The sequence below is a fragment of the Myotis nattereri genome (genome assembly GCF_964212035.1).
Source record: "Myotis nattereri genome assembly, chromosome: 3".
Lineage (NCBI taxonomy): Eukaryota > Metazoa > Chordata > Mammalia > Chiroptera > Vespertilionidae > Myotis > Myotis nattereri.
The window spans coordinates 57,151,801-57,178,677 of NC_138077.1; the positions used below are offsets into that span (position 1 = coordinate 57,151,801).

Here is a 26,877-nt window from a genome sequence, read left to right on the forward strand (position 1 = left end):
GGATGGGGAGTGGGGAGGAGAGAGGATGGAGAGTGGGGAGGAGAGAGGATGGGGAGTGGGGAGGAGAGAGGATGGAGAGTGGGGAGGAGAGAGGATGGAGAGTGGGGAGGAGAGAGGATGGGGAGTGGGGAGGAGAGAGGATGGGGAGTGGGGAGGAGAGAGGATGGAGAGTGGGGAGGAGAGAGGATGGGGAGTGGGGAGGAGAGAGGATGGAGAGTGGGGAGGAGAGAGGATGGAGAGTGGGGAGGAGAGAGGATGGGGAGTGGGGAGGAGGGAGGATGGAGAGTGGGGAGGAGAGAGGATGGGGAGTGGGGAGGAGAGAGGATGGAGAGTGGGGAGGAGAGAGGATGGAGAGTGGGGAGGAGAGAGGATGGGGAGTGGGGAGGAGAGAGGATGGAGAGTGGGGAGGAGAGAGGATGGAGAGTGGGGAGGAGAGAGGATGGGGAGTGGGGAGGAAAGAGGATGTAGAGTGGGGGGAAAAAGATGGGGAAAAAGAGGTGAAGAGGAGGCACTAGCAGGCAGGAAAGATGCTTGATGGTACTTTCTCTTTCTAAAATCTGGGGAAAGCTTTTTTCCTTAGGGATAGTTGGTGTAAGTGGAATCTACAGTTATTTCAGAGCCTCATTGGCAGACTTGTTAATTATCGTTAAGACTAGGAACTTGGGAGAAGTAGCACAAGGGCTGTAAGTGGGGAAAGGGCAGTCCCAGGGGAGGCTGGCGGCAGGAGAGGCTCCTTTAGGGTGTTGATTGCTCCCCCATCCTGGCTGGGCAGAGTTGCCCCCACCCCTGGGGCCAGCACCCTGCCAGAGAGTCTGGGCTGGGAATGGGACAGGTTCTGGCAGTCGTCAGGCACACCATTGGCAAAGGAGAGCTTTGGCCCTGACTTCCAGTGAAGATGGCACGGTGCGGGGGTCGGGGGTGGACAGTGACTGCAGTTAGAAAAGGACTAACTTGTAGCCAGAGGTTTATTTCTTTAAATCCTGTTCCATCTTTTATTCTGCATTTAAGACACAGTGAATGGGTCTGCTGGTTTATGTGTAGGCACGAGTGTTGAAGGTCCCCAGTTTATTCATTAGTAAGAAGGTTGACAGGGTAATGCATGGACTCGTCTCATCTAACCAGGCCCAGGGAAACTCCGCATGGCGTGGGGTGGCGGGCTGGGCCGGGGCCCGGGGAAGACGCACAGAGGCCTATGCAAACCAGAGCCTGCACCTCAGTGTGGACGGCTGCGGCTTCTGCTTCTGCTTTAGGTCTGAAGGGAGGAATCGGGAACCAAAGAGAACCCCTGAGCTGAGCTGACTGCTCCCCAGAAATGCTGAGACACACCACAGGGACCCGTCTCAGGGCCCTGGCAGCTGGGCTGAGGACCCTTGTCCTAGAACTAGTAAGCAGGTCAGGGGACTGGAACCCGGGCCGCTGGGCGATGTTCTGAATGACCACCTGCCACGGTTTATGGACCAAAGTGTATTCTGACTGTTGTTTATTCTCCGCCCCAGGCAGATGCTAAGCTCTCCACACACAAGGCGGAAGGTGGTCCAGAAGTATGTCTGGTCTAATTAGCATGTTACATTTTTATTATTATAGATGTCAGGTGTATTTTTGAGCTGTAGGCATAAAACAGCGGGGTTGTTCTCAGTCCCAGAGTAAAAATCCTTGCCGGCCCCTGGGGTGGAATTCAGCACCCCCGTGTCCCTCCCTGTTCCCTAGGGAGCCACAGTCCAGCTCCACTGCCCACTCATCTGTGCTCCCCGGGATCTTGGAAGTGCCCGGCCTGGGCCTGCACCAGGAGGCATGCTCACAGAGTGACACAACTCCTCCAGCCAGGCCCAAGGCTGGGACAGTGAAGTGGGTGGGTCTTGCAGCCTGGATGGAGGGCCCAGCGATTCACAGAGGACAGGAGACAACTTCCAGGCAGCCTGGGAGGAGCTCAGAGCCCACAGCTGGGTGCTTGGATGTGCCCATGGAGGCTGCCAAAGCCCCTGAGAGCCCTCCGCAAACAGAGACAGAGCCCCTCGAGGCCACGTGGACCCAATGCCTGTTTCTGCGCCCGGCAGCTCTGTCTCATGGAGACCAACACAAGTCCCACTTGGTGTATTTTCAAGCCATGTCCTCCGTGGGAATGAAGAGAGGTGTGCTCATTTGGGGTTTGGGTTTAGCCGGCATTTGCCATCCTCCTGTTTGCCCAGCAGTGTGCTCCCTGCCAGGCCTCAGAGGCGGGAGGCCATCCTCTGCCTGGCCCTGGCAACCTGAGCCTCCCTGGAAATGGGCCATCCAGGGGCTGTGGTCACCTCCCCCTCTGCCTCCAGGACTCCACTCTCCTGTGTTAGGGAGCCCTCCCTCCACTCTGGCACACAGCTGTCCCTCTGTGGACGTTATAGGTGAACTCTCATCAGGACTTTGAATTTGGCCACCAGTGAGGGGCCTTCCCACTCTCACCCAGCCTGCGTGTGTGAACATCAGAACAGTAGTCAAAGCCAGGCCAGGTGGGTTCCTCTCTCCTGGGTCCCCAACCGACTTTGGCCTTACAAGAACATGTTGGGCCCGGCTGGCGTGGCTCCGTGGTTGAGCGTCAACCTTTGAACCAGGAGGTCACGGTTTGATACCTGGTCAGGGCACATGCCCAGGTTGCAGACTCAACCCCCCAGTGTGGGGCGTGCAGGAGACAGCTGATCAATGATTCTCTGTCATCATTGATGTTTCTGTCTTTCTCTCCCTCTCCATTCCTCTCCGAAATCAATAATAATAATGAACATGTTGGTCCTCAGATACCAGAAAAGCTTTTGTAGGTAACCAGGGTTTAATTTTCTTACATCAGAACTTGTGAATTCCTAGGAGATTGTGTATGTGCTCAGTGGGGGTGGTGTGTGTGTGTGTGCGTGTGTGTGTAGAAGAGGTGTGTCCACGCATGTGTGCACATGTGTGGGGCTTGATCGGCTTCGAGGTTTTCTCTTGTTTCCATCTGAGTAAGTTGCAGAATTGGGAGAGGACCCCCCAAGCCCAGGGTCCAGGATGAGGGGGACAGGAGGTTGGGCAATAGGACAAGGAGTTAGGTGTGGGACAGGAAGAGCTTAGACACATGGATTTTGCCAGCGGATGAAATGAAAGCAATGCACCCCCCGCATCCAGCACAGAGCCTGTTCCATAGGGAGAGCCCAGCTATATTCACCAAAAGAAGCGGGGGAGGAAGGAAGGATGATGAATAGAAGGGAGGATAGAGGAAGGATAGAAGGGAGGATGGAGGAAGGATAGAAGGGAGGATGGAGGAAGGATAGAAGGGAGGATGGAGGAAGGATAGAAGGGAGGATGGAGGAAGCATAGAAGAGAGGATGGAGGAAGGATAGAAGGGAGGATGGAGGAAGGATAGAAGGGAGGATGGAGGAAGCATAGAAGGGAGGATGGAGGAAAGATAGAAGGGAGGATGGAGGAAGCATAGAAGGGAGGATGGAGGAAGGATAGAAGGGAGGATGGAGGAAGGATAGAAGGGAGGATGGAGGAAGCATAGAAGGGAGGATGGAGGAAGGATAGAAGGGAGGATGGAGGAAAGATAGAAGGGAGGATGGAGGAAGGATAGAAGGGAGGATGGAGGAAGGATAGAAGGGAGGATGGAGGAAAGATAGAAGGGAGGATGGAGGAAGGATAGAAGGGAGGATGGAGGAAGGATAGAAGGGAGGATGGAGGAAAGATAGAAGGGAAGATGGAGGAAGGATAGAAGGGAGGATGGAGGAAGCATAGAAGGGAGGATGGAGGAAGCATAGAAGGGAGGATGGAGGAAGGATAGAAGGGAGGATGGAGGAAGCATAGAAGGGAGGATGGAGGAAGCATAGAAGGGAGGATGGAGGAAGGATAGAAGGGAGGATGGAGGAAGGATAGAAGGGAGGATGGAGGAAGGATAGAAGGGAGGATGGAGGAAGCATAGAAGGGAGGATGGAGGAAGGATAGAAGAAAGGGCTGCTGAGTGACAACCTTCTCTTATGTCTGAGCTCCTTGGAGAACTGCAGAGAGAAATGGGCTGCCCCTTCCCACAGCCCCATCTCTGGAAGCCTTTGTGTCCAGTCCTCTCTGTTCTCACACTCCTCTCCTTTCTCTGTCCCTCTCTTTTAGGGCTTTGAAGACCCCAAGGACAAGTGAGTGACGTGCCCTTCATGATTCCTGGGGCATATCTTCAGATCTGCCTCACAGCTTTGTTTCCTCACGCTCCATGGGGAAGGAGCCCACAGGCAGTCTTGGCTGAGTGTCCGGAGCCCACGGCAGATAAGAGATGGTCAGCCCGGGCCATCCAGCAGAGAGGCTGGGCCCTGGCATTGCCCATATTCAGTCTCCACTCCATGCACACACACGTGTGCACACACAAAACTACATGTGTGCACACTCTGCACATGCATGTGTACATACACACACGTGTGTGCAGCTCGCAGGAAAGTGCAGGCCTGCCACAGTGGTCACACACAGTGCCTGGCCACATCCCAGTGCCCTGAGGGAATGTCACTTCCCAGTTCTCAGGGGCTGTCAGAAATTCCACGTCATTTTAGTTCAGCACCCAAAGATCATGCAGCCTTCCCAAAGAGTGCCTGAGCCAGGTTAGAGCACTGGGTGGCCACAGTCCCTGGCTAGAAGTCTCACCTCTTGGTCTCGGCTTTCATTCTGAATGATGGCACAGCCAGAAAGGACAGAGCAGATACTGTTACCTGTGGGGAGAAAACAATTAAACCTTCCATAGTAACTCATCTATCTATCTATATATATAAAAAAGCTTAAGCGACCGTTACTATGGAATGACCAGACTGGATGACTGGTTGCTAAGACGCACACTCACTGCCAGGGGGCAGAAGCTGCCCCAGCCCGCAGGCCCCAATCACTGATGGGGCCTGCTGGCCAACCTCTTGGCTCCTCCCCTGGCCAGCAGGCCTCAATCACCTGAATGGGGCCGGGTCCCGGGCTGGGACGGGAAACCGGGGGTGGGTGGCGGCATGCGGGCAGTGAGGGAAGGAGGAGGTGGGGAGGTGCGGAGGCAGAGAACTTAATTGCCCCTGATCACCGGCCAGGCCTAGGGACCCCACCTGTGCATGAATTTTGTGCACTGGGCCTCTAGTCTTATGATAACGTACTAATACATCAATAGAGTCAGAAAAGCCAGCGGATCTGAGACTTAGGCAGTTTTCTACCCATGTGTGCAGGTGTCAGGAGGGGGTCCTGGCCTCAGTCTCATCTTCCCCACATCTTATTAGGGCTGATCTGGGTCTCTCTCCTGGATCCCTGAGCACAGGCAGAGCCACCGGTTAGCAGCGCCCCCTGGTGGTCAGCCTGCCTGGTGTCTGCCCCTCTTGCTCCCCAGGAACGCCCAGGAAAGTGCAAACCCCGAGGATGAAGTGGACGAGTTTCTGGGCCGTGCCATTGACGCCAGGAGCATTGACAGGCTGCGGTCTGAGCATGTTCGCAAGTTCCTCTTGACCTTCAGGGAGCCTGACTTAGAGAAGAAGGTAGGCAGCCTGAGTGGGAAGCAGGCTCCACGCAGAACCAGAGCCAGCGGGAGGGAAACAAGGCAATGGCTGGCTCCCTCGGTCTCCATCACTGTTGGAAAAGCCCTTCTCGTCCCCTCCGCTTCCCCAGCGCTGATGCTGCACTACCCAGGAGCTGCAGATGTTAGAGAGACCTCCTTGTTTGGCAGGAATAAACCTTAACCTCCTGGGCCTCATTTCCTTAGCCGGGAAATGGAGATATTTAGCATACTTACCTCAAAGGGTCATACTGAGGATTAAACCAGTCCATATATTTAAAACACATACAACAGTATCTGCCACATTGTATGTGTTCAATAAATGTTAGTTGCTGTTTGTTTTAGTTTTGTTGTGTTGTTATCATTATCATTGCCAATGGACCACCGAGCCACACTGAACCTCAAAGTATTGAAACTGGAAGGGGCAGTCAGTCTCCTTGAATCATGGCCGAGAGAGCTAAAGCTCACGTAGTTGCGCTAGTAGGTGTGCCCTGGGCCACCCAATGAAGTGGTGACAGGGCCAGAACCAGTCCCGGGCTCAGGGTCTTTGCTCCATGTCACCGCGTCTTCCTGATGCTCGGTTAAAATGAGCTCATGGGAGCTCCTGTCGTCATCGAGTAAAGCAACCCTAAGTAGGAGGGAAAGGGAGAGGAGGGAACGTACTCTGTCTACTAGCACCTATGGACGGACATGGATCACCTTCTCTGGGGACTTGGTGCCAGCCCAGCCTCTGCTCGAGCGGCTGGGTGGTGTGGGGGGAGCTGGGGCTGGGTGTCAGGACCCCGGGGATGAGCTGTGTGATTTTGGACAAGTCCTGTGACCTCTCTGAGCCCCATCTTACTCCTCTCTGAAACAGCAGCGGTCCTGTGCCTACTTCCTAGTGTGCTTGCTGGTGCACGATGATGCGTGTCCTAGCATGTAGACGATGCTCGATAACTTTAGCCGTGATCATTATGAATTACTCCCACGGTGATCTGGCCTTTGGAAAATTTCTGGTTTGACACAGTTCAACTCCTCTCCCCACAAGCATCACCTTATGGTGATTTGGGCTGGTTTCCCAAGAGCTCGGGCTCGCACTGGTCCTCGGGCCTTCCAATCGGGCAGCCTGGTGTGTCGGGGAGGGAGCGGGGCTGGAGCGGACAGGGCTGGTGCCTCTGGCCCTCACTCTGCCGTGTCCTCTCAGTACTCCAAGCAGGTGGACGACCGATTCGGTGCCTACGTGGCGTGTGCCTCGCTCGTCTTCCTCTTCATCTGCTTTGTCCAGATCACCATCGTGCCCCAGTGAGTACCCATCCTCCTTGGGCTCCTCCTCCGGCTACAGGGTCTCCAGGCGTTTGAGGGGAGGTCATGTAGTGGAGCAGAGGCGGGAATCTGGGCTGAACTTCTCAACAGGGAGAGAAGTTTGCAAACATGTCCTTGATGGACCGGGAAGCCAGGAGCCTGACTCCTCTGTCACTGGGAGGCCACGTGCTCATTCGAGGGTGGAAACCTCTCCCTGGGCACTGCCCTGCTGTATGGGGTCTCCACACCACGGTGCCCACTGAATCACCCAGATTGGCCAGGCTCCTTTCTGTGTGGCCTTTGGATTTTGCAAAAAAAAAAGCAACACATCTTTCAAAGATAAAAGGTATTTGCTACGCTGGATAATTTGAAGAATGGACTTTAGGTTCTGAAAGCTTTCTCAGAGACATGCTCCTGAACTCTCTGAGGACTGGCTGTGTCACTAAGAGGCCCATGGCTTCCTAGGGGACCACTCTGAGTGGCAGTGGGATTTTAGAAATGATGTGTTAGTCATTCACAGTAGGGTCGTGCCTAGGCAAGAAAATAAACTGCTCCACATTTTAAACTTTTTATTATGCAATATTTCAAACATGCAGAAAGGTAAAGTAATTAATATAATTATTACCCATCCCCTAGACCAGCGGTTCTCAACCTGTGGGTCGCGACCCCTTTGGGGGTCAAACGACCCTTTCACAGGGGTCGCCTAAGACCATCGGAAAACACATATGTCATTACATATTGTTTTTGTGATTAATCACTATGCTTTAATTATGTTCAATTTGTAACAATGAAAAATACATCCTGCATATCAGATATTTACATTACGATTCATAACAGTAACAAAATTACAGTTATGAAGTAGCAATGAAAATAATCTTATGGTTGGGGGTCACCACAACATGAAGAACTGTATTAAAGGGTCGAGGCATTAGGAAGGTTGAGAACCACTGCCCTAGACATAATAATTGTTAATATTTTACATTTTTTCTGTTACTTTTTATTTTTAAAATATATATATTTTTAATTGCTTATTTAGAGAGTGAAGAAGGGAGAAGGAAGGAAGGAAAGAGAAAGAGAGAGAGGGTTCGGAGGGAGGGGGGTAGAGAGAGAGAGAGAGAGAGAGAGAGAAACATCGATCAGCTGCTTCCCGCACACACCCAACCAGGAATCGAGCCTGCAACCTGGGTAGGCGCTCTGACTGGGAATCAAATTGGCGACCTTCCCATGCATGAGACAACGCTCAGCCAACTGAGCCACACATGCTAGAGCTTTTCTGCTTTTTTTGTTTTGTTTTTTAAAGTAAGTTTTAAGCACAAGGACATTTTGCCCCTGAAAACCTCAATATACACCTATTTTAAGGGCATTTTCCTTCTTAGCCACATTGCCTTATACACCAAACAAAGTCAACCCCATTTCTCTACCATGAACATCTAATACCATGTTCAGGTTCAGATTTCCAAAATGCCTTCTACGGTTAGTTTATTCACAGCCAGGATCTACTCAGGACCCACTGGTTGCCTTTGGTTATGTCTCCAAAGTCCAACTTAAATTAATCTAGAAGAGTCCCCTCACCTGAACGCCTTCTGTTCTTCATTTTAAAATAATTGTAGACTCGGAAAAGTTACAAAAATACTACAGAGCATTTCTTTACATCCTTTATCCAATTTACCTAATGCTGACAACTTACATAACCTAAGTAGAGTAGTCCAACCCAGGAACTGAACACTACAATGATACTCTTAACTAATCTACAGACCATATTCTAATTTCATCAGGGTGCCCGCGAGTAGCCTATTTGTGGCCCAAGAGCCAGTCCAGGACCCCACACTGCAGTCCACTGTATCTGCTCAGTCCCCCCGAATCTGTGAGACTGTCTCAGCCTTTTCGTGTCCTTCACGGCCGTGGCCCTTTTGATGAGCACCGGCCAGTGAACGTGCAGACTGTCTCTCCGTTTGGGTTTGCCTGATGTTGTCTCACAATCACATTGAGGTTATGCTTTTTGACAAGAGCCCGCAGCAGCGATGCCCTCAGTGCCTCCTGTCAGGAGGTATGTGATGTCCACGTGTCTCACTACTCAACGCCTTTTATTTCTAATGGCACTTCTGTTGGAAGAGCTGGCTCTCACCTTTTGCCGGCTGTGACTCTTGTCAGGATTCCACAGCTGGGAACCAGACCCTGGCAGCAGCTGCTCCTGGAGGCCCGGCACGGAGGTGTGCAGAGCTGCTGGGGCTATGGGTTCTCTGGGCATAGGACCCCATTTTTTCTGAATTGAAAGGAGCTACAGGTGTAAATAAGCAACCTAGACTTTCTGTCCCATTGCAAATAAAAGCCGCCTTCATTTGGCTGCACAATCCTGCAGCTCGGCTTGGGCGGGCGGATGCGGGGTTCGGGGGGGGGGGTGTTATCCCAACACCCTGCCTGCCTCCGGCTGCTTGGTTCCCTCCTCAGGCCACAGCGCCAGGTTGCTAAGGCATCGAGGGAGGTCATTCTCTAGCGTCCTCTCTCTGTAGAAGCTAACAGCTACTTTAAAAGTCTTTCTTTCGCTCGGAAGAGAGTTCTCTCCCCTGTTCAGGCTGTGTAGAGCAGCTAAGTGCTGGCTTCCGGAGGAGCCTGGAACAGAGACCTCACTTGAACGCCTCCCTAGAGGCCTCCCCTGACTCCCCAAGCCCATCACTTGCCTTCAACCTGCCAACACGCCTGGCATCCCCGGGCCACTGCCCTCCCTGAGAGAGAAGGGATTTCAGTGGCCTCCCTCCTGTGACGGGGTGGGGTGTGCCTCTCCTGGGCCAGCTCCTGCCCCAGGAGCGCCAGTGGAAGGTTCCAGATGCAAAGTCGCTTGCAGCTCTTTTGTCTGAGGATTCTGGTCTGCGGTGGACGTTAGGGTCACCTGTGCTCTGCCTCAGTTTTTGTTGAACTGGTTGGCAATCGGAGAGCACAAATGGAGCAGGCCTTGGGGGCCTTGGCAGTGGGAGGGGACAGGGTTTAGGGGCTCTGCCCTTTGAAGGGACATGACTGCTGTTTCTCAGAGTAACTGGTTGAGCAGCTTGACCAATGCATTTCTATAAAGATGGCTGTTTATCAAATCAGTTTCAGCCTTCCTACTTATCAAGCGAGCCATGGGTGGCTGCTTGGAGGGAGGGAATAACCAAGTGATTTTTAAAAAATATATATTTTTATTGACTTCAGAGAGGAAGGGAGAGGGTGAGAGAGATAGAAACATCAATGATGAGAGAGAATCATTGATCGGCTGCCTCCTGCACGCCTCCCACTGGGGATCGAGACCCTGGCTGGACTCGAACCCGGAACCCTTCAGGTCATAGGCTGACGCTCTATCCACTGAGCCAAACCAGCCAGGGCCCAAGTGATTTTTAAGATGAGTCCTTCCAAGGCCAATGAAGGGAGTGTGTGGGTACTTAAGGTAAATGGAGGGAGTGTGTGGATAGCTAAGAATTAGGCAAAGTGCTGAGCAGGTTTCTCCCGCCTCCCCACTCGGCGCCACTGTGAGGAGGGCGCTGCAGCCGGCTTGCGGGTCAGCCCGCGAGAGGCTGTCGCCCGCCTCCTGGACGTGACTGCACTTCCATCCCGTCATCCCCTCTCTCCTTCAGCTCCGTGTTCATGCTGAGCTTCTACCTGACCTGTTTCGTGCTGCTGACCTTGGTGGTATTTGTGTCCGTGATCTACTCCTGTGTGAAGGTGAGTCTGGCTGGCACCTGAGCCGCACCCCCTTCCTTGCCTCCATCTTCCCTTCTGTCCCTGCCCACTGACGGGCCCTCCCAGCAGCCTAATGGCCCCACTCCGGATCGGGGTGTGTGGTGCGGGGTCACAGCTCTTGGCTGTCCTGGGCCGCAGGCTGGACTGAGGGGGTGGTCGGTCCGTGGAGTCTCGTTTGTATTGACTGTGCAATCAGCCTTCATAGATCTTTGCAACAAGAAGATGGTGTTGCCACCTCTCTTGTCTGTCCCTCGGTGTCTGGCGGGTGGAGGAAGGGCACCTAGCACAGTGCCTGGCATGAAGCAGTGGTCAGATATTTGCTGAAAGGATGGGTGTGGAAGGGACCTCTCACCACCCCCCTCAGTGTCCCCGTGGGCCCTGGAATGGTCCCTGGAGTGGACGAGGAGATGATGGCTTTGGAGCTGCTCATTGTATAGACGAGGAGGAGGCACAGAGTGGTGAGTGGTTCAGTCAGGGCCACACAGCGGGTAACGTGGGCACGAGGCCCTGTCCTGTGTTTCCCTTTCACGCCTTCTCTGGGGCGTGCTGTGCCCACCAGCCAGCTGTGTCCTGGGAGGGACCTGGCCACAGGCTGTTTGGGTCCATTGTAGCAGGTACAGGTTCCTGTTTGCCTTACCCACCAAGTCTGGCTCTTCTTTTCCTTCCAGTGGATTCAGAATTCCCTGGCTGGAGGGGCCAGTCGGTCCCAGAGAGCCCTCTGTGCCCAGGCAGGGACCAGCCCCTCCAGCTTCTGCCTGGGCCACTTCTCTGCTCCTCCTGACACTCGCTCAGAGCCACGCCCCTGGGCTGGGGTGGGGTGGGCCAGGCCCTGCCATCGCCCCTGCACACTCCTCAGTGGGCACATGTCCTTCCGGAAAGGGTCCTTCATGAGGGTGTTAACTGTTTCATCACCTGATAGCAAGGTCTTGGGGGACTGACTGTCAGAACCAGAAGGCCTTGGGAATGATCTGGCGTGGTGCAGCCCTCCCTGAGCAAGTGCCCCTGAGCAGGTGCCCAGGGAGGTGCCCCTGAAGTGGATGTCCATGGAGGCGCAGGCGGGCTGGGTCACTTGGCACGTGGAGCCACGTTGGAAGCCGGTGGCTTCGCTGCATCACAGGCTCATCCTGGTTCCCTGTCCCTGCACTGGTTCTCCCTCAAGGCTCTGCGTTCAGTCACCTCCTGCCTTGGGTCCTCTCTTTCATTGTCAAGCCTTCCCCACCCCCAGCCTGCTAGTTCCCCAGTGGGAGCCCCACTTTCTTCCTCTCACGGCTGTAAGAGCACCCCACATACTCACAGGAGGCAAAAGGTGGAGGCAGCCCCGTGTCCATCAGCCGATGGACAGGTAAGCCGAGTGGTATATGTGTACAATAGAACATTACCTGCCCATAGAAAGCAGTGATGTTCTGACACATGCTACCACATGGCTGAACCTTGTGGACATCATGCTAAGTGAGAGAAGCCAGACACAAAAGAACATATATTGCATGATTCCACTTATATGAAATATCTAGAATAGGCAAATTCATCGAGACAGGAAGTAGATTACAGGACACCAGGGGTCGGAAGGAGGGGGATGGGGAGTTATTGGCCAGTGGTACAGTTTCTGTTTGGGGTGATGAAGGGGTTTTGGAAAGAGATGGCAGTGATGATTTCCCAACATGCTGCATGTAATTAATGCCACTGAATTGTGCACTTAAGATGACTAACATGGCACATTTTATGTCATTTATATTTTACCACAATAAAAAGAGTCAAAACAACCTTTAAAAAAAAGTACATGATAGCTAAAAGGGCCTCTTAAACATTTGTTCTGAACCCCAAAAGGATCTTTTTATCAGCTGAGGCAAAGTCATTGTTTGAGGCACGTGTGTAGTCTATGGAAGCCAGACCAAAGCTACCTGTGGTCTACAGTACTTAAACCACAAGAGATTTCCCTCTTTCCTCCTAGCTGCTTGGGTAGATCTGGGCTACACGGATTTCATTGGATCTGTGTTCCCCATCTGCATGTGCCTCTGATGGTGCGGGAGGAAGAGGAGTTAGGGGAGGAGGAAAAGAGGGGAGCCCGTTCGTATCCGCACCACCCCTACTTCCCAGCCCTCCTTCTCCCCCACCTGCACTGGCCATTTTGAGTTAGCGCTTTGGTCTAGTGAATTCTTTTCACCCCTGTTCACGGTTGTTCATGGGGAGCATTCCTGCTTCCTCTGTTTTATTGACTCTGCCTAGTCTGTAATCACTGCCACACTCAGCTTGTTCTCCGATCCTGCATCCAGCCCTGTGGTTTTTCTGATGCTTCTGAGGAGACCCAGTTTCCTCGAGGGGAGAATGGCTGGTGGAATGCCCACCTCCTCACCCCCAGTTGGTCCCCCACCAGCCCCGCCCTCCAACCAGGGTGACCACTCTTCCATCCTGCAGATGTAGAGCTTCTGTAAACACTGTTTAGGAAAAAATCCTCTGTGGCCTGTCAAGTCTGGAACCTGCTGAGCTGGGCCAGGAGCGGAACTCACTCTGACACCCACCTTGGGTCCCATGCTTCCCTCCCAGCCTCTCAACAAGCTGTCCTCTCAGCGTTTGTTTCTGGGAAGTAGACCCCAACCTGAGAAGTCGTTGGTGGAACAGACCCCTCTTTTGTTTCATTATTTTCCTCTCCGCTTTCATGTTGCCCGTTGGCTGTCTACCCCCCAGAAGTGAGACATAAAGGGGCAGTTCTCCCTGTTGGGGTGCACACGGGCAGCCTGGCCCTCCCTCCTGATGCAGGATGTGGGCCTGGCACTAGCACAGTCGCACCTGCCTGCAGGCGGACTGACAGTGCTGATTCGATCACCTTTGCAGGTATTTGCCACGAAGCTGATGGACTAGAATTTTCAGTGTCGCTCTGCTTTCCCTCTGAGAACATTTGCCCGTTACCAGATCTCAGTGGTCATCGCATTCCCATGGTTTCTCAGCCTCGGCTGGTGGCTTTTCCCTGAGGTGCAGCAGTTCCTCCCGTACCCCGCCCGGTACAGGCGGCGCAGAGACAAAACCAAGCAGTTCCGTCAGACGTGCTTCTTTCCTCCATTTTATTGACATTCCCATTTCCCTCAGACAATGTGGACTTACTTTCCCAATTCGTCCATATTGTAGCCCTTTTGAAGAGAAGAGTGTGAAGAAAGTGGCGGCTGAATTGGTGGTCGTCTGCTCCTTCCTGCTGGGCGTTTTCCCTTCCTACTCGCTGAGGGCTGTGGTCGCCTTGCCACTGGGTTTGTCTTATCTTTCCTGACCAGCGTGGCCCAGTTCACACACAGCCTCCGCTGGCTCTCGGAGGCTCATTTGATGCCTTGGTCTTCATCTTGTCCTGAAGTCCTGGTCTCGTTTCCAGAGCACATCGGCTGCCCCCTGAGCCCACTGTCTCTGGGGTGCCTTGCCCTGAGGATCACCACTGAACACTTCCTCCTGGTGATGCTGCCTTGTCTGAACCTGCACACGGCACTCTCCTCTTCCCTTGACATCCGTGCCACCCTGGGCCCGCTGCTGCTCCTCTTAGAGGGCCATCCTAAATCCCTCCCGCCATCACACATGGTCCACAGCCTCAGAGAATTTCAGATCGAAAGGGGCCTGAGTAGTGAGGCAGCCCTGACACCCCCCTGAGGCTGGACTCCCTCTATCATAACCCAGCGAGGCATGGGCCAGCCTTTGCTTGGTCACTTCTAGGACGGTGATCGAGCTCACATCTCCTGAGCGCAGTCCTCACCCCCCCCCCCCCCCCGTCCTCACCCTTTCCTCCTTGGCCAGCTCTGACTGTCCCATCCCTCTCCCTGTGGCTTCCGTCCCATCTTCTGTGAAGCAGCCCAGGCCTGCCCCTGACAGTGCTGCCACTTTAGCCACCACCCAAATGGGTAGGAGAGGGTGGCTCCCTCCTTTCCCCACAGGTGGATCTGGGTCCCTGCCTTCACTGAGGCTCATTAGCACATCCTTTCCTGAAGGCCAGACTCCTGCCCTGCAGTTCGGGACTTGGGTACAGAGAGGCCCGGGAGGAGTACTCAGCCACATACTTCTCTGTACATGTGTGTATGTGTGCACACGTGCATGCATGTGTGTCTATCTCCCTCATCCTCCAGGCCGCTGGTTCCCTCTTAGTTTGCATCCTACCAACCCCTGGGCCTTGGATGTCTGAGCGTTTAGGCTCTGTCCGCTCTGTACAGTCTCCACAAGCCTCTTCTCTCCCCACAGCCTGAAGGAGGCTAATCTCACCTGGCTGGCTGTCCTCACCACCCTCCACCTGGCTGCTGCCCTCAGCGTCTAACACAGGGTCTTACGACGCTACCCCTCCCCTCTTAAGCATCTTCTGTCCTTAGGATTCCCACACTCACCTTCCCACCACCATGCTCAGGGCCACCTTCTGTCTGTCAGGGAGCGGATGTTGGCAGACACGTGTTCACCGATGTTTGAGTCAGGAAGTCTAGGTCCAGATCCCAGCGGTGCCACTTGAGCTGTGCTTCCTGAGCCTCTAGGCTAGTGGTTCTCAACCTTCCTAATGCCGCGACCCTTTAATACAGTTCCTCATGTGGTGGTGACCCCCAACCATAAAGTTATTTTTGTTGCTACTTCATAACTGTAATCTTGCTAATGTTATAAATCGTAATGTAAATATCTGATATGCAGAATGTATTTTCATTGTTACAAATTGAACATAATTAAAGCATAGTGATTATTCACAAAAACAATATGTAATGATATATGTGTTTTCCGATGGTCTTAGGCGACCCCTGTGAAAGGGTCGTTTGACCCCCAAAGGGGTCGTGACCCACAGGTTGGCGATCCACAGGTTGAGAACCGCTGCTCTAGGTGGTTTTTATTGCATCGACTTGGCCGGTGAACAAAATAGGCTCAGAGAGGTTAATAAGGCTGCTTTCCCAGTTCCTGGAGCTTGGAGGCGGTACAGCTGGGATTTAAATCCCACGTCTGACAGAACTGGGGGACCTTTCTCAGTGAGGCCGAGACTGAGAAACCGTGGGAATGCGATGACCACTGAGATCTGGTAAAGGGAAAATGTTCTCAGAGGGAAAGCAGAGCGACACTGAACATCGATGGGAACCAGGTGCCAGGGAAGTTATCAATTTGCCTGGAGACTTTCCGAGTGGCCAGGATCAAAACTGTCCCTCACCCAGCAGGGCTTATTAATTATGTCCCCACTCCTGTATTTATATTACATTGATTTGAGTTCATTAGACTGGGAATGTACTGGTTTGGAATTTGTTTCATTGATCCTTTTTCTGAGCTCTGATTGGGAGCAAGCTTTGAGCAGCTAGTTTGCACAGACAGAATGTCCTGCCATAAAAATGCCCTCTCGGATCTGCCTGTAGCCCCGCAAGGGGACTCTGAGCCGTGTGAAGTTTTGTCATCCACGCTGTAGTTATTAGTAAAGGTGGGATTTAGGCTCAACATGTTGATGAACTTTTCAATTACAGGAGATGAGGTACTCTATAAACCAGGGCAGGATGGCACATCTTTTGCAGATTTCAGAAAGCAGCAATTCCTGGGTTCTGGTTGAGGTTTTTAAAGTCAAGAGTGGATCTTTTGAAAGGGTGACAAAGAATGTTGGCCTGTAGCAAGCCAGTGCACTAAGACTCAATCATTCATTAGATGTTAGAATGATATTCTGGACTGGATTTCTTTTTAAGCCTGCAGTTCTTCTCCTAGCCTCTGGGTGGCCCCTGTGGGGCTCCTGGTCCCCCTTGACTAGGCAGCCCATGGGCATATCCTGCTCTGATCCTTGGTGATTGCGGAATAATGAAGGAAACCCTTCAGTTGATGGATAGGGTGATCAGAACTAAAACAATTTAAGCAACATGGGTGGGGGTGGGGACGGAATGGCAAAATTTGAATCAGGCAGAGATTAGAAACCATCTGTCACATCATTTCAGAGTGAGATGCTGCTGCCAGTGCCAAACTGCTTCCCCCAGCTGTGAAACCCAAAATTCCTTTAATAGGAAACAAGGACCTTCATTTTTACTGGCAACATAGCTCTTTAGAATGCAAATATTAACTAAATTTTCTATTGAATTTAACAGCTTACACGGCACTTTCCAATGCATCATTTCCTTGTGTCTTCTTAGCCACCTTGAAGGTATTCCCTACTTACTGACGAGGAAACTGAGACTCAGTCCTTCCCCACGTCCCCAGGACCAGACAGCTAGTAAGAGGCTGAGCAGGATTTTTATTAAATGCTTTATTGAGATATAATTCACATACCATAAAATCCACTTTATAAAGGTGGCTGGAATTGTAATTTAGTAGTTTCTGGTATATTCATTAAGTTGTGCAACTATCATCACTATCTAAATGCCAGAACATTGTCATCACCCCCCAAAGAAACCCCACACCTGTCAGCAGTCACTGCACGTCCCCTGCTTTCCACGGCCACAGCCACCTCTAATCTACTTTCTGTCTCTGTGAATTGGCCTGTCCTGGACAACCTATATAATAAACGGCTAATATGCAAATCGACCGAATGGAGGAACGACGCTATGATGCGCACTGACCACCAGGGGGCAAATGCTCAACACAAGAGCTGCCCCCTGGTGGTCAGTGCACTCCCACAGGGGGAGCGCCGCTCAGCCACAAGCCGGGCTGATGGCTGGCGAGCGCAGCTGCGGTGGCAGGAGCCTCTCCCGCCTCCATGGCAGCGCTAAGGATGTCCAACTGTAGCTTAAGCCCACTCCCCGCAGGCAGACATCCCCCCAAGGTCTCCCGGTCAGTCAGACATCTCCCCTGAGGGCTCCTGGACTGTGAATGGGTGCAGGCCGGGCTGAGGGACTCTCCCCTACCCGCCCCCCCACCCCGAGTGCACAAATGTCATGCACCAGGCCTCTAGTTTTGTATAAATGTAATCATACGGCATGTGACCTTTTGAAATTGGCTTCATTTACTTAGCATCATATTTTGAAGGTTCATCCATGCCATACCATCATGTAACAGCCCTTTATTCCTTTTTATGGCCAAACAATATTCCTTTGTGTGGCTGTATCACATTTGTTGATCCCTTCATCAAACTGATGGGCTCTTGGGCAGTTTCCATTCCCCCGGGTCTGCCGGCTTCTTCTTAGTCTAGGCTGGTTGGGAGATGTGGAGGACGTGGTGGACAAGGCCAACTGTGTCAGACTTGCTGGGACCCAATCCTATAGTTACCAAAACCACTGTGGGTCTCTTAGTGCACGTACAGTTTGTCTAGTTGAAGGGAATACGGGGAGGGCTGGGCGAGGGAAACGGCGGATCCATGAGCGTCCTGCTGAAAAAGGCTCCCTGAACTCACTGGTCCGTGGCCCACCCTCCTGCTCACAGGCTGCTCTGCCCCTCCTCACCAGCTCTCCCCCTTCCTCCACACGCCCGACCTCATCTCTGTCTCCTGAGGAGCCTTCTGACCCTCTGTGACTCCTCAGCGCCACCTACTGACCCTCCCGGTTTGTAACTCCCAGAATTCACAGTGGGCACCAGTGCTTTTCCCTCCGCTTCCCTGTTGGAGTCGAGGTAGCATCTTTCCTTCTTCCTTCCATCCTGCTTCTCTCACCTGTAAGGTCCCGGTAGACCCGCCCTGGCCAGCTGCACAACCTGGGCTGTGGGCCCGGAAGCAGCGGTGCCAGGCAGGAGGCTCACACACCTGCGTCAGCTGCCAGAGACAAAGGTGACGGGAGATCTGGTTCTATGGCAGTTTGTGGCGTGCCCACTGAATTCTGTTCTGTGTGTGTCTCTCTCTCCTCCCCCCCCCCCAGCTCTTCCCAGGCCCCCTGCAGACCCTCTCCAGGAAGATCGTGCGGTCTAAGATGAACAGCACCCTGGTCGGGGTGTTCACCATCACCCTGGTGTTCCTGTCGGCTTTTGTCAACATGGTGGGTGGTTCCACCTCTCCGGCCCCATTGGGTGAAACCAGGGGAGCCCTGCCCCCCTCGAGCATGGGCTGGAAGGAGAGTTTCCCCCAGACCCTGGAGTTCTCCCTCCCGGGAAGTCTTCTTTGGGTCCCACCTCGGGCCTGGGATCAGGTTAACTCCTAAAGCCGCTCCCGGTCTCTGGAAGCCCCCAGGGGATGTATGGGAGCCCCGCCCTGGGCGCAGGCACTTCCGGGTCCTCAGCCTCTTCCAGGCTCCTCTCCTGTCCCGGGTCGGGATCAGGCTGCACCCAAGACGGAGAGTGAACAGGAGCCCACTGCCCTGTGGGGATGGGCCGCCCTGGCCTGGCTCACCGCTGACTCTCCTCCCCGCCCCCAGTTCATGTGCAACTCCCAGGACCTGTTCGGCTGCCTGGCAGAGGAACACAACGTCAGCACCAGCCAGGTCAACGCGTGCCACGTGGTGGAGTCCGCCTTCAACTACAGCCTGGGGGACGAGCAGGGCTTCTGCAGCAGCCCCTGGCCCAACTGCAACTTCCCCGAGGTACCGGGCCGGAGGGGCGGGTGCAGATGGAGAGCCTCCTGTCCCCCCACCCCCATCCCCCATCCGCCATCTCTGCCAAGAGCAGCTCTGAGGGACAGTCAGGGGCTTCAAGGTCACTGCCCTTTCAGTGACCTCATTCCCTAGACCTCTCTCACTCCGCGTGCCAGACACAGTGAAGGACGCCAGCCTCCTCAACGCGACAGTAACACCAGCAGTAGCCCAGCCCTGCTCACACAGCACTCACCACCGCCAGGCACTGTGCTGAGTGCGTTACAGACATTTACTCTTGTCATCGTCACAGCAACCCTGTGACACAGATGCGGTTATTACCTCCTCTATGCAAATGAACCGAGGCACAGGCAGCTTACATAAGTTCCTCAAGGTCACGCAGGTCCTAAGAGGCAGAGCCAGGCTCCTACCCAGCTCATCTGGCTCCCGAGTTCATGCTCTGAGCCCGGGGGTGGAGCTGTTTCTGGACCCTTGGGTTGGGCAGGACCCAAGGCTGCCTCTGGAGAACCCGGCCAAGCCCCTGCTGTGGGTCAGAGAGCAGGGGCACAGGGAAGTCACCCCTGCAAAGTGTACAGTTCAGTAGCTATTAGCATAGTCACACGCTTGTGCAGCCATCATCATGATCTGATTTTAGAACATTTCCGTCACCCCGAGAAGAAATGGTGTACCTGTAGCTTATTGGGTTTAACAGTGTCTCTGAGAACCCCTAGGAAGCAGCGTGCGTTAAATGCCTGTGGTCCGTGAGCTGCTCCAGTCACCTCACTGCGTTTTCTTGGGGAGCAGTTTGCAAGGGAGCAGCAGGCCAGGTTTCCAACGCAGGGCATCGCCTCCATGTACTGGGTGATTCCCACACCACAGGTCCCATTTCACATGAAGCCTGTAAGGTGATGGCAGTTTTGCCTTTTCCTGGGGAGAGGGTCCAAGCATTCATTCAAGTCCCAAGGGGCCCATGGCTCACAAGGGCCCAGAACTGCAGTGCGGACCCCTGGGCGGCCACAGTGGCCTCTCTCCCGTCCCTGGAAGGGAGCCTGGTCTGCCCTGCGGCACAGACAGGGCAAGGGAAACTCAGTGAGGAGCTGGACTCCGCGATGCTCCCTAGACCAGCGCTTCCCCTCCTCCTGTCCCGGGGCCCAGGCCAAGGGCTCCCTCTCCCTGGGCGGCCACGCTCCTCAGGCACCTGGGGGGGGGGGGGGGGGGCAGGCCTAGGCCTCGCAGCCACCGCCCTCCACTCCCGCCTCTGTTCCTTCTCACATCTGGACAAGAGCCCACGGTGCTGCTGCCTGAGGGCTATTTGCTGAGAAGCAGAAGCTGTTTCTGGTCTCGCACTTGTCCCTTGGTGTCCTCCAGGGAAGACGCGGAGGAGTGGGGACAGGGCAGGGCAGAGCCTGTTCTAGCTCCCCGTTTTCTGGAGATGGGTGGTCCAGCTGTCAGTCTTCGGTCCTCACCAGCGCCACCAGCTTCAGCCTGCTTATCCCTGCTGGCTACATGCTCCAGGGCTGACCCACCCCACATGGCTGTTCTGAGTCACAAACCCTAAGGCCCTTGGGCAGCCCAGCATTAAGCCTTAGCCTCCTGGTTGTCTGGACGCTGGGTCCCAGTGGCAATCCAGGCTGCTCTTGGTGCCCCCTCCCCATCCTTCAGGGACGGGCTTATCCTTGGGCTGAATTAACTGGGTCTGCCTCCCTACTCCTTCCTCTGCCCCTGTTCCTGGTGGTGACTTGAGGCTGGTCCCTCCCCTTTCGATCACAGGGGTCCTCTGCAGCCCCTCTCAGGGTTCCCGAAGGCCTGAGGAGTCAGGAAGTCCAACCTGGGGGCAACCTCACTGCCAGCCACCGCCTTTTGGCCTCCAGCCAAGGCAGAGGCAGTGAATAGCGAGTCCCAATGTCTGACTCAGAAATAATGATGCTAAATTTGAAAGCAAGAACAAAATAATAGATGCTGGCATGTCTGGGATTAGCCCTGCAGACGGCAGAGCAGAAGGGGCCTCTGCGTCTACCTGAGTCAGCCCCCTCGGTTGTCTGAGAAACTGAGGCTCGGAGGCCAGAAGACACCCCCCAGAGTAAATCGTACAGGGCCACCGCCCCTCGTCTGAAGCCTGCCAGGGCGGGTATATTTTGGACTTCCGAACTCTTCAGATTTTAAGAGGTTACCTCACACCCCCAGTGCAGTGTGAGTAGCAGCTGATAATGAAGCATGCTAATATTTCTGCAGCAAAATGTCTGAATAGTCGCAGGAAGCAGGATAAAGATGAGAGCTAACGGCACATCAGGTGGGTCAGGTTGCCACCACATCAGTTAGGAAAACAGGCTCAGTTTTTAGAGCTTTGGATTTAAAGCTGCAAATCGGGAGTTTGGGGCCTGTGATCCCCACAGTTATTGGGGGTGCAGGGCACTGCCCCAAATCACCTCATCTCGGGTCATCGTCACCGTGTGCCCATGAGATAGGGGATTCTGCAAACAGGGAAACAGGTTTAGAGAGATTGAGTACATGGCCCAAGTCACACAAACAGTGCCTCGTGAATCAGGATGTAACTCCAGTCGGCCTGAGCCTGGAGCCGTGCTCTAACCATGGGCGCTACTGACAGGGCTGGTCAAACCCAGCCCGGAGGGAGCCCCATCTCCTGGTTCCTCCTCAGGGCCCTTCACGTCACACCACAGGTTTGCATCAGCAGAAATATCCCCAGGCGCGGCTTCCCTGAGGCGGGCTCAGGCTGGATGGACGCTGGGGGGCGGGGCCGGCGCCGGCGGGGGCGGGGCCGGCGCCGGCGGGGGCGGGGCCGGCGGGGGCGGGGCCGGCGGGGGCGGGGCCGGCGGGGGCGGGGCCGGCGGGGGCGGGGCCGGCGGGGGCGGGGCCGGCGGGCGGGCGGCCGCTGAGGCCTGCTGCTCTCTCTCCCTAGTACTTCACCTACAGCGTGCTGCTCAGCCTGCTGGCCTGCTCCGTGTTCCTGCAAATCAGCTGCATTGGGAAGCTGGTGCTTATGCTGGCCGTCGAGCTCATATACGTGCTCGTCGTCGAGGTGCCCGGTGTGACGCTCTTTGACAATGCCGACCTTCTGGTCACCGCCAATGCCATGTAGGTGGCACCCTGCTCAGGCCCCCACTGGGTCTGGGCATTGCAGAAAGGTGGGAAGAGCAGGAGGCTGGGCCCTGGGCTGGGGGCCGGGGGCGGGGGGGTGTCCTGTGGCTCTGACCACCTAGCTTCTCTCCGTTTCTCCCTTTCCCAGAGGCACAGTGGCCTCGGGGTGGCTGGCCCCACGGTTCCCTCCAGTTTCCTACTCAGCCCTGCCCTTGGGCCTCAGATAATTGTCCGTGACATTTCCAGGGCAACCTCGGAGGAGCTGTTTTCACTCCAGCTGCCTGTGCACCCTGTGCCCAGGGGTTGAGGTCACAGGGCTGGCTAGCAAGGTCTTTGGGAGCAGAGGAAGGGCCTCTGTTCATGGACCCTGCACCTGTCCCACCTGGCGGCAGGCCCTTGGACACACATGAGCACTTTCCATCCCCACCAAGTAGGCCGTGCGGCCAGGGATGTTGGGTGGTTTGTGCCCGGCTCAGAGGCTCCTGCTTGTGATGGCGAGTGGTGAAGTCCCACGGTCCGGGGGACAGGGGGTGTGGGACGCAGGGCCCCAGGCTCCCTAGCTGGCCGTCAGCCTGGCCATAGAGTGGCAGATGTCAGGTTACTGAGGGGCAAGATCTCTCTCTAGCTTTGGGTCAAGTTGAGTTTCAGTCGCAGCCTCAGATACACGAGCCTCATTATTTCTCCCAGTAAAGTGGGAATAATAATGCCCACAGTCGTAAAATGTGTGTAAAGTGTAGTATGATATGCAGGACACACACCCCCCACCCAACACGCACTCAGGAAGCACGAAGAATGTGAGTGGCAGGCCCGACCCCTGAGGAAATGCGGCAGGCTGTGCTCTCTGAGCCAGGGGAGGGCCCTTGATCCCCAAGGACGCCCTCGGCCTGCCGTGCTGTGGGCGCCCAGCTAGCAGTGAGGTACCGGCACTGCTTGTGAAGAGGGTATCACCTGGAGAACGAAGGTGTAACGAAGGACCTAAGTCAGATTCAAGGAAGAGCTTCTGGTGGCTGCGTGGGGCTGTGGGCAGATGGCGGGGAGACCCTGCAGCGTTGGGAGCAGGGCCAGCTGCAGCCCCGAGAGGAGGAGAGGACGGTGGTCTGGGCCTTTCTACCCCTGGGTCAGGTGGGAGTGGGAACTTTGCCTCTTCTTTCTTAGGGGCTCCTCCCTCTCCTCCCTTCTCCTACCCTCCCCTCCCTCTCCTCCCCTCCCCTCTTCTCTCCTCTCCTCCTGCTGAAGTAGCATCAGAGAATGGAGGTCATTTCTGGGCTGGGAGACCCTGACTTGGCTCTAGGGCATCACTGTCCAATAGATGAATAATTCAAACTACACATGTAATTCAGAATTTCCTAGTAGCTGTATTAGCAAGGCCCCATGCGGTAGCCACACACTTGCACTCAGCACTCCTTTAAGCTCAGTAGCCCCATGTGGACAGTGGCAAACATCCTGGATGGTGCAAAGGGCTGGGCTGGGAGAGGTGGATACGCCTGGGTCCCCAGGGTCCCAGGTAAAGGCTGGGTAGTGTGTGGTCATGGCGCCCAGATGCTAGGTGGTACTGGGCTTTCTGCAAGCCTCCCATCCTGAGAGCTTCCCTGGATCAGGAGGGGTGCTGGGGTGGGGGCGAAGGAGCACTAGCAGTGGGAGTAGCAGTATTGGACATGGGGGTCAGAGCAGGGTGGGGGCACAGCAGGGTGGGTGGACACAGCAAGGTGGGGGCAGAGTAGGGTGGGGGACATAGCAGGGTGGGGGGGACAGCAGGGTGGGTGGACACAGCAAGGTGGGGGCAGAGTAGGGTGGGTGGACACAGCAGGGTGAGGGGGGACAGCAGGGTGGGGGACATAGCAGGGTGGGGGGCAGGGCAGGGTGGGGGGGACAGTAGGGTGGGGGGGACAGCAGGGTGGGGACAGGGCAGGGTGGGGCACAGCAGAGTGTGGGTCAGAGCAGGGTGGGGGAACAGCAGAGCGGAGGGATACAGCAGGGTGGGGGGCAGTTCAAGGTGGGGACACAGCAGGGTGGGGGATACAGCAGGCACTGAGCTGCCCTCCCCACTTCTGTTCACAGAGACTTCAACAACAACGGGACCTCCCAGTGGTGAGTTGATGTTCTCTCTCTCTCTCTCTCTCTCTCTCTCTCTCTCTCTCTCTCTCAGTTCTCAGAGAGAGCCTCTCCCTCCCTTTGCACAGAGCAGCGGGGCCAGCAGAGAAGGCAGAGGGGCCCAGGTGGGAGGGGGCTTTGTGGCAGGTGGGCCCTCCCCTCCCTCCTATCAAGGGGGCCTCATTGGGTAGATGCCCCCTTTTTTTATGATCCCACCACCCCAAGGTGATCTATAGACTCGGGCCGGGGCCTCGGGTCCTACAGGTCATTCCACAGGCTTCACCTGAAAGTGTTCAGCCTCAGGCTCTTCCCCAGGGGCATGTGTCCACCCTCAGGCCTAGAAGGACAGGAACCAGTGCCCCCTCTGCCCCCCGGTGTGGGGTTAGGCCCTGCATCGAGCTGCATTTGAGATTTGAGCTCTTCGCTGGCACAGGGAGCAGGGTTTGGGATAGCTGCTTTTATTAAGAGTGTTCTTTTTAATGTTAACAGAAATATAATTAGATAGTAATTAGCACTTTTGGAGTTCCTACTGTTAGGTACAAAGGATTTGTATATAACATTTTTAATTTTTACCACAAGTTTGAAATGTGGGCATTGTTACTCCACCTTACAGATTAGGAGACTAAGGTTCAGAGAGGTTAAGAAACTTGCCCAAGGCTGCCCAGAGACGGTCCGTGTGGCCTGCCTTGCCCCCTTGTTACTGTGCCCACGGCCCCTGTCTTGTCCACTAAGAGACCTGAGATGTGCACGTACCCTTACCCAAGGGCCTCCTTCACCCTCGGACGTGGCCAGGGGGAAGGTCCCCAGGGGGTCAGGAGCTGGGAGAGGAGCCGGGAGAGGAGCCATGGTCGCTGAGCTGCAGGCGTGGGGGGCTGGGATGGGCTTCCATCTGGAAGGCTGGCAGAGGCACACCTCAGGCCACATTTGAGCAGGAGGTGAGGAAAGGGAGGCCACACAGTGGGAGGAAGACGAAAGGCCTGAGGGGCCCTGGAGCCTGCATGAGGTGCCAGGGCTTCTACCTCCCGCCTGCAGCCCTGAGCACGCGACCAAGGTGGCGCTGAAGGTGGTGACGCCCATCATCATCTCAGTCTTCGTGCTGGCCCTGTACCTGCACGCCCAGCAGGTGGAGTCCACCGCCCGCCTCGACTTCCTCTGGAAACTGCAGGTGGGTGGCCCTGGGGCTAGAACTGGGGTGGGGGAGGCCCTCAGGCCTCACGGCACTTTGTGAGTGAGCAGCCCATCACCGGGGCTCGGCTGGGTCTTGGTGCTGCACTGACCAGGTGTCCTGCTCAGGCCTTGTCCCAACAGACCAGCACCCCACGTCCCAGCTGGTCTGCTCCCTGCTCTCTGGGGCCAGGAGGCAAAACCCCAGAACTTATTCCAGCCAAACCCACTCTGGCCAGTGCTGGGCTTGGATGGGCCCAGGAGATTTGCTCTTGTCACAAATACTGTGAGCATTTAGAGTCGTGTCGACAGAACAAGCTGTGGTGGGAGCAGCAAGGAGGGTGGGTGAGAAGAGTGGCAGGAGGAGAGCAGGGGCACGCAGCCCTGTGTCCCGGAGGCCTTAGTGCAGGAGCCTGGCTGGGTGCAGAAGGAAGAGGGCTTAATGTGACCAGAACTGAGCCTGAAGATTCTCCAAGGGGGATGAATGGAAGGGGCATCAAAGACCATCCACAGGAAGCTCGGCCAAGTGGCTGTGCCCTAGCCCTGGTGAAAGGTGTCTCAGAAAGGGGCAGCACTGGGTGCTGGGTGCCCAAGTGGTGCTGAAGTCCACCAGTGTCCTGCCTCCAGGCTTCGTGCCCTGCACCCTGAGGGACCCACCTGCGGGAGGGGGCGCTGCTGGGCCGCTCACAGGGCGCTCCAGGTGCGGGCAGCGGCTCTGGTTACCTGGCCGACCGCCTGCAAAGGTCCAGGAGAGGGCGCCCAAGCGCACTCACAGCGCACAAGCCTGGTGTGTGCAGGTGGCCTCTGTCCTGTTATTCCGGCCCAGCTCTTGCAGGACATGGCATAGCTCCGTCTCTTTGTCTCCCCTGGCCTGGCTCCTATGTCCCGACCACTTCTCCAGCCCATCTGCAACTGGTTAGGCCTCCTCCGTCCTCATTGACATTGAGATTGAAGTCTTCCGGCCGGGGCAGGAGCCCTGGAATTTCACTGGGTGCTGAGGGAAGATGGAGTACCTGGTTGCCCTGCTGCTGGGTGTTTTGCGTGAGGTCTGGGTGAGGTTTCCACTGAGGTCTCCAGTGAGGACACCCTGAAGTTGGGGGAACAAGTTTTGCATGGGAATGGCCCTCAGAAGCCCTGGATGGGGAGGGGGACCTCAGGGATAAGGCTGCAGTGGCTCTTCTGTTCTGCAGAGAGGGGCAGGGGGCCTCCATGGGCCCCTGGTCTGAGGCCCGCCCTCATGCCCCGTCCCCATTCCCTCATCCCTGGACTGCAGCCCAGCCCTGCAGTGGTGCTGAGCGTCTGGGGAGGTTTGGGGACCAGGCTGTTCTCAATCACCCCTCAGCGTGTCTGCAGCCCCTGAGACACGTGTCATTAATGTTTCCCTCCACGCAGGAGAGACACAAGCAGACACAGGTTGATTCTACTTATTCTCCCTGACCTCCTCTGGCCCCACAGCTATGCTCCCCCCCACCTTTTTTATCTTTTGGGGGGGAGTAAGTTTTAAGAAATAATTTAAAACCTACAGAAAACTTACAAGAACAGCATAGAGAACTCCACAGTCCCTTCATCAGATTCCCTAACCATTTTTTCTGCATTTGCTCAATTGCCCCACCCCCACCCTTCTGACATGATGCCCCATCACCCCCAAAT

The 26,877-nt window shown here is 55.2% G+C and overlaps 1 protein-coding gene across 2 annotated transcripts in view; it reads left to right on the forward strand.

The window, feature by feature from the left end:
• The window catches only part of ADCY5 (adenylate cyclase 5), a gene marked incomplete at its 5' end in the record, with an annotated part of 154,403 nt that overhangs the window by 116,488 nt on the left and 11,038 nt on the right, over positions 1-26,877 (forward strand). For both annotated transcript variants that reach the window (XM_081085430.1, XM_081085431.1), the window contains 9 exons: positions 4,102-4,124; positions 5,333-5,477; positions 6,678-6,775; positions 10,381-10,468; positions 18,232-18,348; positions 18,724-18,888; positions 21,794-21,969; positions 24,031-24,060; positions 25,096-25,228. In XM_081085430.1, the coding sequence (XP_080941556.1) occupies positions 4,102-4,124; positions 5,333-5,477; positions 6,678-6,775; positions 10,381-10,468; positions 18,232-18,348; positions 18,724-18,888; positions 21,794-21,969; positions 24,031-24,060; positions 25,096-25,228 (975 nt within the window). The remainder of the gene's footprint in view (positions 1-4,101; positions 4,125-5,332; positions 5,478-6,677; positions 6,776-10,380; positions 10,469-18,231; positions 18,349-18,723; positions 18,889-21,793; positions 21,970-24,030; positions 24,061-25,095; positions 25,229-26,877) is intronic.